At 44.0% G+C, this 12,218-nt stretch overlaps 1 protein-coding gene across 1 annotated transcript in view; it reads right to left on the reverse strand.

Annotated features, from left to right (window-relative positions):
• LOC311059383 (cGMP-dependent protein kinase 1) overlaps nt 1-6,066 on the reverse strand; it is a gene marked incomplete at its 5' end in the record, with an annotated part of 166,979 nt that extends 160,913 nt beyond the window's left edge. Inside the window, one exon of the mRNA XM_084077264.1 lies at nt 5,810-6,066. Coding sequence (XP_083933390.1) covers nt 5,810-6,066 — 257 coding nt within the window. The remainder of the gene's footprint in view (nt 1-5,809) is intronic.
• Between the last annotated feature and the right edge of the window lie 6,152 nt (nt 6,067-12,218).

A 12,218-nucleotide genomic window follows, 5' to 3' on the forward strand; every position in this document is an offset into this window, starting at 1 on the left:
CTCTCACCACTGTGACGTCATCAGATTCCAATGAGTCACCTATAAATCTTCATGAACAGCTGTAGGGGCTGCCGTCCGTGACTATAAATCCAACCACAAAATTGGCTATTTATCCAAGAACATTCAGATGGGATCAATAAAAACGAAGAGTAATTGAAACAGCAATCAGCACGGGGTATAAAGGTTAAAGAACCATGAGTCACACGATGACAGCAAGGGGGTGAATAAGGGTTACCACATCACAAAGAACCTCTTCGGGTGAAGGGATTGGTTTTATGTTTGACATGTTGGTGAGTATAGTGGGTGGGTCTGGTGTCATAGCAAACACCATGTTTCTCACAGGAAGCCATGTTGAGGTCCCAGTGAAGGCCTGAAGACAGGTAAAAGCTGCCCTCTTGTGGCGGTATATGATAAAGGATTGATCAATGCAAATGGACTACATTATTGTCAGATTTTTGTGTCCGTGGGTGAATGGAATTTACTGTGGATGCACTCCACAATACAACAACAATCTGTTATTATAAGACAGTGGTTCTCAAAGTGGGGTCTGGGGGACCCCCAGGAGTCTTTGGGGGGGTTCCAGGGGGTCCCCAGCTAAAATATTGTACCTGTCTGAAACTCAGGGTCCGTGGCCTAATGCATGCCTAACTGAGGGTCCTTGAAATTAAATGGTTTGAGAATCACACACAAGTAGTGATATATTTTTTTGATATGGGAGATTTTAATTGTGTTTTTTTCCTCTGCTATAGCAAACCACGTGTTTCACCAGCACAAAAACAAAGATGAATGTTTAAAAAATGTCACCAAATTGAGTCTGTGCCTGTTTCCAAGTTTATTACACAACCATTTCATTATGACCTCCCTATATTCACCATGAGAACTAATACCTTGCCAAGTAAAGGGCATATGAATGAACTTGAGCAATATGTCTAGTTATGCAGCAAACCAACAACTAAAGCATATCGTTGCTGTCGGGCAACAATATTTTGTGTTTTTTGCAAATGAATGCCCTATGCCAGTTCTACAAACTCGAAACGCAGCGCAAAGCGGCGCGTTCTGAGCTTGTAGATCTGCTTCTATACTTTTGAATCCTGATAAGTAACAGTTTTAGACATAATGGTTTCCACCCCACAGAGACGATGTGAATGAACTTGAGCAACATGAGTTATGCAGCAAATCAACAACTAAAGCATATAGTATGGTTACCTTACGCCAGTGGTTCTCAAAGTGAGGTCCAGGGACCCCGAGAGTCCTTGAGGGGGTTCCAGGTGGTCCCCAGCAAAATGAGGAACAGTTCACCTAAGCCCTGATGTTTTATACTTTGACAGTTTGAAAACAGCCGATCTACAAGGTCCGCTTGTGAGCTTGTAGATCAGCTCTTTCTGGAATAATTGCACTTCTTTTTAAACACAAATATTCTCTTAAAGGGGTTTCCTGCCACAAGATATTTTCAGATGGGGGGGGGTCTGCGATCAAATACATATCTGGGGGTCCTTGACATGAAAATGTTAATGAGAACCACTGCCATAAGCAAAAACCTATACATTAAAAAGCCCAGAATGTGCATTTTCTGGACACTCTTCCCACAACTGTTTACTTCCTCTGAGCTGCATCATCCTCCACAACAGGCACTCTCCCCGGGGCGGCAGGGCCAACATGCCCTTCAAAGCACCTCTGCATCGGGAGGAGACAGGCTTTGAATTTCACCTCTCTAACCATCCAGCTCAGCCCTTTTCCTATGCAGATCAATAGAAACAGGATCCGGTGCTCCATGCCGCTGTAATCCGATGAGTGGGGAGGGCTGCCTCCTGGTGCCACGCTCTGACACTAATGGGGGTCGCGCTGTCTCTGACCCAAACCGGCGGGGGCGGCCCCATGTGGGCACCATGGCACGGTGGGTGAACGCCCTCCAGACAACATGTCAAAGCCGGATTTAGACCTATTTAGACCATAGGCGTCGTGCACCCCGAAAATAGCTGATCTACAAGCTCACAACGCGTCAGCGACGCGTTGTGAGCTTGTAGATCTGCTATTTTCGGCCCGAGGTCTCATGAGACAACAACTCCCGCTCACTCAGATCAGCTAACACAGGGAAGCTGTCAGAACCGCCCCTAAAACATCCGGGACAACGCTCCACACGTCCCAGACTCTTCTCCCTATAGCCCCTGGCTCCCAAACTGTGGAACAAACTCCCACGTTGCAGTGAGAACTGCAGACTCACTTCCCAATCTTCCGCCGAAATCTGAAGACTCACCTCTTCAGACTCCACCTTAGCCCGTAAGCACTTGCCGTAGCACTTGCCCTAGCCTTGATGACCTTGCAGGCTTCTGCAAAGGCTAAAATGTCATTTAGATAGCATGTTGTCTAGACAGATGCCGGGTTCATTTGTTGACCTGGCATCCTATAGTGTGTATAGTTTCAATGTACAGATTATATATTTGTTGATATTATCCTGTTTAGACTGATGATAGGTTCTTGGTTTACCTATGATCCCAGATTACTACGGTATCTCTATGCATTTGATGTATTACCTCGTGTTTACCTTGCTTACTGTAAATCGCTCTGGATTATGAGCGTCTGCTAAATGCCTAAATAGTAAAGTGTAAATGAGTCACTCATTGAAGCAGGACAGAAACAGTACAGTCTCCATTTTGAATCAACTCTCTGATGCCACGGTGTCCTTAGATAAACTGCATTTGGGGGAGGTGCTGAAGGAGGACTCTGGTCCATTTTGGTTCCATCTGTACCCGAGTTAAATTGCCACTTTGGATTTTTACCGTGAAACAAAGATGGATCTATATAATCATTAATTTAGGTCCATTTTTTTGTGCTCTCGGTTTTATCTCATCAGTGCTTAATTTGAAGAGGAGGTAAAAGCCTCAAAGAAGAGGAGTTATGTCTGATTAGGAGAATAATCTTGCTCGGTTATACTACCGGTACCTTTGTTTCATGAGTAAACCATTATCTACCCCACTGAGGCATTTCAAATTATTATACCATTCCATTAGGTTCTCTGCAAAATAAAGTACTGTTCTTTGTTTGTACTGTCATTATAGAAATACAGTAGATTTGTTAATTCCATATAGTCATTTTCTCACTGAAAGTCAATCACCTCTAATGCATGTGCCCACACAAGCGCCTACGTGTGTGTGTGTGTGTGTGTGTGTGTGTGTGTGTGTGTGTGTGTGTGTGTGTGTGTGTGTGTGTGTGTGTGTGTGTGTGTGTGTGTGTGTGTGTGTGTGTGTGTGTGTGTGTGTGAGAGAGTGAGAGTGTGAGTGTGAGTCTGTGTCTGTGTGTGTGTGTGTGTGTGTGTGTGTGTCTGTGTGTGTGTGAGAGAGAGAAAGAGAGAGAGAGAGAGAGAGAGAAAGAGAGAGAGAGAGAGAGAGAGAAAGAGAGATTACACACACAATTATTTCTCAATGAATGACACAGCGAATCGTTCATGAAGTCTCCCCCCTTATTGAGGAGGACTGGTGTTGCTGCGAGGGCCTTGTATAGTGCAGTGGTTCTCAAAGCCCAAGAGGTCCTTGAAGGGGTCCCAGGGAGTGATGCTATAGTTGTTAATATAGCATCACAATCAGTTAAACCACTTTAAAGCTATATTTTATACTTTGACTATTTGTTTATTTTTTAAGACCTGAGGACGATTCTACAAATGCCTTCTAAATCAGTAGTTCTCATACATTCAAGATTTTTCAAAAATGTTCAAAAATAGCAGTTGTAGGCTACAGATGTATATCTGCTATTTTTGAATAGCCAACGCAGACATCTAAAATCACACAGATGCTTTCCCGGTTGTAATGGGTTTCAATTGAAAAATCTTGTGTCTCAAAAAAATCAAAAATGTGTCTGTAAGCACAACTCAATTTGGGGGTCCTTGGTGTGAAAAGGTTTGAGAAATCATATAGCACTCCATGCCTCAGGAACACAGTCTGTCTTGCCTAACAGTGCAATTAATGCAAAATGAATGAAGATGGGAAATTGTCTCGCCGTCTTAACTGAATTAACCAAATTGACTATCGCCATGTTAATGCAATTAGGCAGTGGAGTAATTTATGCTTGTGTGCATTACAGTTACAGTGGTATTACAAGTTCATTTGTCCTGATGATGTTATTATACCGGTGATTTGATGGGAACGAAAGGAGTAAGGACAGGGTGACAGTGACAGAGACAGTGAGAAACAAATGGAGGGGCCGAGGGGGAGGAGAGAGAAAGAGAGGTTGTTTTTGACACTTGCTTTGGCAAAGTAAACATATGCTTTCTCAGGCCAATAAAGCTCCTTTGAATTTGAGAGAGAGAGAGTGAGAGAGAAGCCTGTGGAGTCAATCACAATCTATTTTTGATTGTTTTGTTCCACATTTTTGCTTTGGCAATGTAAATGTAGGCTATGTTTTCTCAAGCCAATAATAAAGCCACCAGGACTTTTCTGTGTTATCATTTTAGCCCAAATGTCTGACTGTACTTTTGATTGATTGATTGAATACTTTATTTAGAAGTTTGCACATGAAAATAAAGCTTAAATAGCCTACAAGGTCAACTAAATAGGATTAAAAAGCCCATGAAAGCCTAATGGCTTGTTTCAAATGGGGTCCTTTCTCCTTTGGAAATGGGGTAGGCCTACCTCTGCTGTTTTGCATTTCTGTCAATTAATCAATAGAGAGAAAGAGAGACCTGGAAACTTTCGTTTGGTCAAATGAACATGGTTAGATATATTGTGGCCTTTTAGGCGTTGTTTACTGATTATCTAACAAACTACGTTATAAGGCTTTGGGTAGCCTATCAAACGCTTATAAGTAGGAGGCCTACAAGTTACCATATGGAGCTAAAAACGAGCACCTAAAGGTGATGAAGCAATGGGAGAAGGAGCAGCAGCATATGGGGGGAGTTTTTCTAATGCAGGAGGATTAAATATCCGTTAGACGTGCACTTCAGGGCGCTCAGTGTCCAGATCTACTAAAAGCCAATAATGCATTGTACTTCCTCCCCTGGCGTCCCTGGGGGACGCAGTGATGGATCCATCAATTATCAAGCTCTTTCTGGACGCGCTGCGTCATCGAGGCCCCCTATAATAACCGCGAGTATACTTTGGTTGCAGCTTCGTGTTGCGCTGAAAAATATCCGATCTACAAGCTCACAGCGCGTTGCGGAGCAAAGCCTTGTGAGCTTGTAGATCTGATATGTTTTTTCCCAGCAGACGCAAGGCGACACCGGCGGACGGTGGAAGTATACGTCGCCACCTTTTAAGAATGAAAGTGCTTGAGCCTCCCATTCATGGCAAAGCATCCTCATCATCATCGCTATAGCCTACAATGTATAAGGGGGGGGGGGGGACAACAAAAAAAACTTGGGACCAGCTTTATAGCAGAGTTGGGACGCAAACATTTTGCAAGAAGCAGTGTGTTTTATATTAATACATAGGCCTAACCACTAACTCCACATGTTTGATCACATTGCATGTATTTAGCTATAGGGGAGACTGGTCAAAAGTAACACTATTTACATTTTCCTTCATAATTCACAGACCCTACTTGAAATATATTTTTTGTTATAAGAAACATATATATGTGCCCTAATTAATAATACCATGTATACGCTTGCACTGGTAAGGACAAGACTAAAATATTATGTTTAATTCAATAAGTCAGTCACAATTACAACAATTATAACAGTTGTTGCTTGGTGGATGTATAATTGATGGTGGAAGTGCAGAGAAGAGCATGTGGCCAATGATTCACAATATCAACACTTAATGAACCAAAATCGAGGGCTATTTATTTAATGCATGAACTCATCTAATAATAATCTTACCAGTCGGACTTAGCGTATTTCCTAAAGTTCTGCCTGGACAGGTCCTGGTGGGTCTGCGGCTCGGCGGAGATGCCCTGCGCCCGGCGGGTCCGGGGTCCGAGCAGCTGGGCGCTGGGCAGCACCGACTGGCATTTGTGCAGCTTCCTCCTGAGCTCCTGGACCTCGTCCTCCCGATCCAACAGACGCCGCTCCAGATCCCGGATCCTCTCCTCTTTGAGCAGCAGGATCTTAGCGAAGTCCTCCTCCAGGTCACTCATGGTGAAATCTGGCGTAAAAACAACTTTTTATCCTCCGTTAAAATAATAGACAACTCCAATACTCGGCCGGATCGGGGCTTTTTGGTGGTTAAAATCCCAAGATTACGCGTCGGATCGGATGGATACCTTGCCGTGCGTCGTTGCTGCGATCCGGACTAAATAATATCCCTTTTTTTTTACTGACCAACCGCGCTTGTTTGTTTTCCGTGCGCCTCGGACTGGAGAGAACGCGGTGTTTAAAAGTACAGAGCGGACGCTGCGCTCCGGTCCGCCGATCAGCCAGAGCCTCCAGGGAGAAACAGCTGATCAGCCTTCATTGACAAACCAATCCTCTGTGAGGAGACGCATGGACTGGGCCAGGCTGTCACACACTAGCCTACTGGCCGGGCTGCTGGGGCAATAAAAGTCTCCAAATAATGCCCCCGGTGGGAGAAAGAGAGGAGCAGCCGCCAGCCAGCCCGATAGGAAGAAAGACAGTGTGTGTGTGTATACACAGATAGCCCACCCACCCGCCGGCCCAACAACACACTGACTACAACATCACACAGGTATTTGTTGTGCTGTCAAAAAAACGTTTTTTCTCCTCTCTCTTTTTTGCCATTATCTCTGATAAATGCCCTTTCAGCAGCGAGGATGTTTAGCTGTGGAAACTCAAGCCTGTCGAGTCATTAGATTGTCACTGGACGAGCAGAGCAGAGCACAGCACCCCCCCTCCCTCCCTCCTAAATTAACACATAAATAAATAAATAAATAAATGATGCCCACTTGTTTCACCTCAGCTCACAAAACTAAAATAGCTTACAACCGAACTAACTGTACGCACTAAATTATGGGTTTATGGATATTATTGACTGTGCAGTAGTCTACACTTATCCTAACTAATACAATTGTGGTAGTAGTGGTTGAACTTCCGGGTCATACCTCATTCTGATAGGACCCCTTGACCACATGTCCAATTTGCTACACATTTCGCCTAAAACCGATCATGCCTGTTGCCATTGGATAGTGTACTTTTAATTGTTCAGCATACATTTGTATTCGTTTTTTGACCATATTTTGCCGCACTACATGATTACGCAACATTACTACGCCCTACCATCAGTCGTAAAGGAGTGTAAATCCCTACTCTCCTTCAAAACCGCTCTAAAAGCGCACTTACAGGTGGCTGCAATTCGAAACTGGCCCCTGTAAAAAGCCTACCACTTTCTTGGGTTTAAAATCCTCTTAGCAGACCTTGTATTGAACTGTACTTTCCTGTGCCTTTTTTTGCAAGCTGCTAATAAAGTATTCAATCAATCAATCAATTTTACATGATTATGCAACATCTTGAACCGGGAGGGCTGCGGCAGCAGCAAGCATGTGATCTGCCTTATCAGACAGATTGTATACATCACGTTAGCTCTTGCTGCTAACAGCGTTAGGGTGTTGTTTACTCATACTACGTACTACGGACTGAGCACAGCGCGAAGGACCCGTGTGTGTGTGTGTGTGTGTGTGTGTGTGTGTGTGTGTGTGTGTGTGTGTGTGTGTGTGTGTGTGTGTGCGTGCGTGGGGGTGCGCGTGTGCATGTGTGTGTGTGTGTGTGTGTGTGTGTGTGTGTATGAGCTTATACATATAGCTCCAACTAAATCCATGTCATCTAATAATAAGAGGCCTCCATCAACTAATATTTCCATAAGGCACCAAATAAAGACGGTTCCCACAAATGACACCATGATCAGACAGATGATAATGAACGCTCTCCTCTTCATGCTGTTGTCCCTCTCCCTCCCCATCTCCCCTGGCATGGGCTGTTTCAGAACCCTGAGAATGGCGAGGCTGCAGAACATCATCACTAACATGAAAAATAGGCATTTACCCAAATGAACATTATCATATCTTATTATAATCCACCAGCATAGCGAAAACCCAATGATGACCAACCAGGCCAACGCAGAGCAAGCCACCCCTCTACCTGAGGGGTTTGTATTTGAGGAATAATAGTAAACTGCTCAAAAAAAGTTCGGAAACTTAACTTCGGCCAATTATATCTCCCCTTTAATAATACCAATTGGTATTGTGTTTTATATCCTTTTTATCGTTGATTAGTCACCTTTACAAGGAGGTACAGCTTGAAAGGATCGGGCATTTGTGGCATGAGCAACACAGCTAAACGTGTGGGTAGCGCCTCCAAAAAATGTGCCAAAATCACCCAATATGCTTCTGTTGGTAATCGCTCTTGTTTTGAGCAACCTGCCAGCACACACCTGCTGAGAGGTGTGTGCCAGTAGTCACAGGTGTGTGACTGCCTCACAGGTGAGTGACTGGCACCTGAACATGGGTTCTGCAACTTTGTTGAGTTGGAGTGTGTATGCTCCAAGCAGCAACACTGCCCCCATGGAAAGATGCCACGTTTGTCCCTTCAGGATAAGGCCCGTGCAATAGGGCAAGTGAAGCTGATGTTCTGTTACGCAGATTACGCATTATTTGATGTCAGCACTGGTACCATTTGCAGGCAGGTGTGTGACTGGCACCTGAGCATGGGTCCTGCAACTTTGACGTCTGTCTTTGGTTCCGTTGTGCAAATCTGGCCGGTAAATCTATGGTTCCTCAGTTAAGAAAGGGGTCTTGGGTTGTTGTCTTCCTTGTTGACTTCACCAGTCTCACAGAACTTGGTCCTAAGTTTGCAAATGGTACCTGGGCTGACACCAAATAATGCTGTCACTCTGATTCACTTGCCCTATTGCACAGGCCTCATCCTGAAGGGACAAACGTGGCATCTTTCCATGGGGGCAGTGTTGCTGCTTGGAGCTACACACTCCAACTTAACAAAGTTGCAAAACCCATGTTCAGGTGCCAGTCACTCACCTGTGAGGCAGTCACACACCTGTGACTACTGGCACACACCTCTCAGCAGGTGTGTGCTGGCAGGTTGCTCAAAACAAGAGCGATTACCAACAGAAGCATATTGGGTGATTTTGGCAATTTTTTTGGAGGCGCTACCCACACGTTTAGCTGTGTTGCTCATGCCACGAATGCCCGATCCTTACAAGCTGTACCTCCTTGTAAAGGTGACTAATCAACGATAAAAATGATATAAAACACAATACCAATTGGTTTTATTAAAGTGGAGATATAATTGACCAAAGTTAAGTTTCCGAACTTTTTTTGAGCAGTTTATATAGCCTTATTGTAGGCTACTAGATGTGAGGGCCGCGTAGCGGCCCGAACCACTAGTATACAAGGTAGATTTTAAGTGTTTTTCTGTTGTATAACGAGTAACAACCATAACACACACCTTGGGCAATGAAAGCAAAATCGTGTGCATAAGATTATGCTATACAGGCTACTTCTGGAAGGATTACAGTAGGCTACCTCTCTGCAATTAAAGATGCTAAATCAGTGGTTCTCAGACATTTTCATGTCCAGGACCCCCAAATTGATATGCATTTGTCTGCGGTCCCTACAGACCCCCCATCTGAATTGTTTTGTAGGCTACCTGGATCCATAAGAGAAGATTTGTGTTAAACATTTTCAAAATGTACATTTTCAAAAACACATGTTTGGCCTTTTACTTGTAACAGAGTATTTTTATATTGTGGTATTGCTACTTTTACTTAAGTAAAATATCTGAGTACTTCTTCCACCACTAAACACACACAAGCAGACTGAACACACCGAGCCAGTCATTCGTGTGTATGCGTCATCTTTCACTCTACTGCCACCTGAATCCATATCAGCCCAGTGATTCCATTGACAAAGTCGGAGCATAAGGGGGAATATTTCATTAAGGTTCCAAGTTAAAAATAGAGAGAACCAATCCTTCATCTGTCAGTGTGGTTCTAAGAATCTCACCCCTATCTTTACCCCCCCCCCCCTTATCTCGAGCACTTAGATGCCTTTCTCTGGAAAGCATGACCCCATGTATATGTCAATCATATATCGTTGGCGTCAGGTCAAGTAGAAACCTTGTATGTCCAACACCATTACTTATCATGAAATGTTAAGGCATGTTACAATTGATCCAGTGCAATTGTTATTTATTTAGTCACAAGCGCTTGTTAATACTTTTCATTGGTTAGATATTCATAAAAATCACACCCTGTGTGAAGGAAGCGGTGCCTTTGGGGCGGGGCTTAACTCATTTCAGTTCGTCCCTATTGGTGGTCTGAGTCCACTTACCAAATTTGTACTTGGTAGCATGCTGCAAACTGGAATAATGGCTGTTTAAAGCCCAGCCAATGGGCAGACAGAGGGGGCGGGGCTTAAGTAATTACAGTTTGTCCCTATTGGTGGTTTTAGTCCATGTCCAAAATTTGTACTCCGTAGCATGCTGCGAACTTGAGTTATGGCTGTTTAAAGGCCAGCCAATGGGAAGACAGAGGGGGCGGGGCTTGAGCAATTCATGCTCGGCCCGTATTGGTGGTCTAAGTCCACATACCAAATTTGGACTTGGTGGCATGCTGCAAACTGGAGTTATAGCTGTTTAAAATCCCGTGCTCATACGGGCGGACGTCCCTGGGGGTCCCTGGACCCCTCTTTGATAACCGGTGGCACGTGTGGCAAATGAGAGGAGAGATGGCATAGGCAATCTCCAAGTCCGTGTGTGTGTGTGTGTGTGTGTGTGTGTGTGTGTGCGTGTGCGTGTGTTTGTATCTGTTGCTTCTTTGCCGTGCTCATCCCGGGCTCATACACACAGACACACAGACACACAGACAGACACACAGACACACACACAGACACCGAGTCAAAGCCACGTATAGAGCAGTTGGCACCGCTAATAAAAAACACACACAAACACGTAACCAGTTTCACTTTCAGAATGTGTAAAAAATAGCAAAACAATAGCCGATCTACAAGCTCATAACGTGTCGCATTGCAACTGGGTTGTGACTCACAACCCAGTGACTCACAACCTTTCTTGCACATCGGCTATTTTTGCTACTTTTGTGTGACACTCTTGTACGATGAATTAGGACATTAATTTCCGAAAAGGACGGGGGGGGACGGGGGGGACGGGGGGGACGGGGGGGGACATGGAGATACAAGCTTTCCGTTCCGACATCGATGATATCTGGCAAGTTGTTTTGGGCGTTCGTTCATTATCTGTAATTTCAACATCTTACTCCCTTGAAGTGTTTCATTTTGACACGATTCTTGGAAAGTAAACAACATTTGATGCTTTGATTGAAACATTGCATCTGATGAAAATGTCTAGGATTAGAGATTCAAGTGCAAAAACAAGAAAAGAAAAAGTGTTTATAATAAATATATATGGCTTAGGACTACGTGTACTGTCCTAAGCCTGGGGATTTTCACAAGGTCTTGCGATGGGCCTGGTTTTCAAGATACTTAAGATACGAATTATTCAAGTACCATGTCTAACTACTTCAAAACTCCTTCAAAAGAGTGAGTAACGACACCCACGGGCACAACACCTGAGTAAATAAACGCCCTATTTGATCATACTAACTAAAGCGTCACACAAAAGCATCAAAAGTAGCAGATCTACAAGCTCGAAACCTTCGAGCTTGTAGATCTTGTGCTTTTGCTATTTTTGAATTTGAATCCTGAAAAGTAGCAGTTTTGGACATAATGAGGTTTCTACCCGACAGGTACGATATGTAATTGGACACGGTAAGGGTCCTCAAAACAGCTACGGGCTCAGAATAACCAGAAGCAGAGGCTGATGCACCAGCAAGTGTCACGTCTATTCAATGATTGTGCTTAAAAATAAACCACGGAAGCAATGAGTCAGGTACAACACAGAGGGATTCATGTTTTACTGACTAAAGGCAGTGGCTGCTTGAGGGTTGACTACCTTTACCTTTGGCCCCAAGGGGCAACTTAAAGGAGTTGTTCACCCAAAAAATGACTTATTTTCTATCAATTACACACCCCATGAAGCCTAGAATTCATGGAGATTTTTTAGTTTTTGTCACATTCCTGAGCCAATAATTTGAAGACCGGCAGACTCTCCGGTAGGAGACTCAATGTAGACTCTTTGAGTCTCCTACCGGAACATTGGCATCTTTCTGCCGGTAATGAAAGTATTGGCTTAGGAATGCGACAAAAACTAAAGAATCTCCGATTCAATGCTTCATGGGGTGTGTAATTGATAGAAAATAAGTCATTTTGGGGGTGAACTACTCCTTTAAAGGCTTAGTACAGTA

The sequence above is a fragment of the Gymnoscopelus microlampas genome (assembly GCF_963454915.1).
Source record: "Gymnoscopelus microlampas genome assembly, chromosome: 13".
Taxonomy (NCBI): Eukaryota; Metazoa; Chordata; class Actinopteri; order Myctophiformes; family Myctophidae; genus Gymnoscopelus; species Gymnoscopelus microlampas.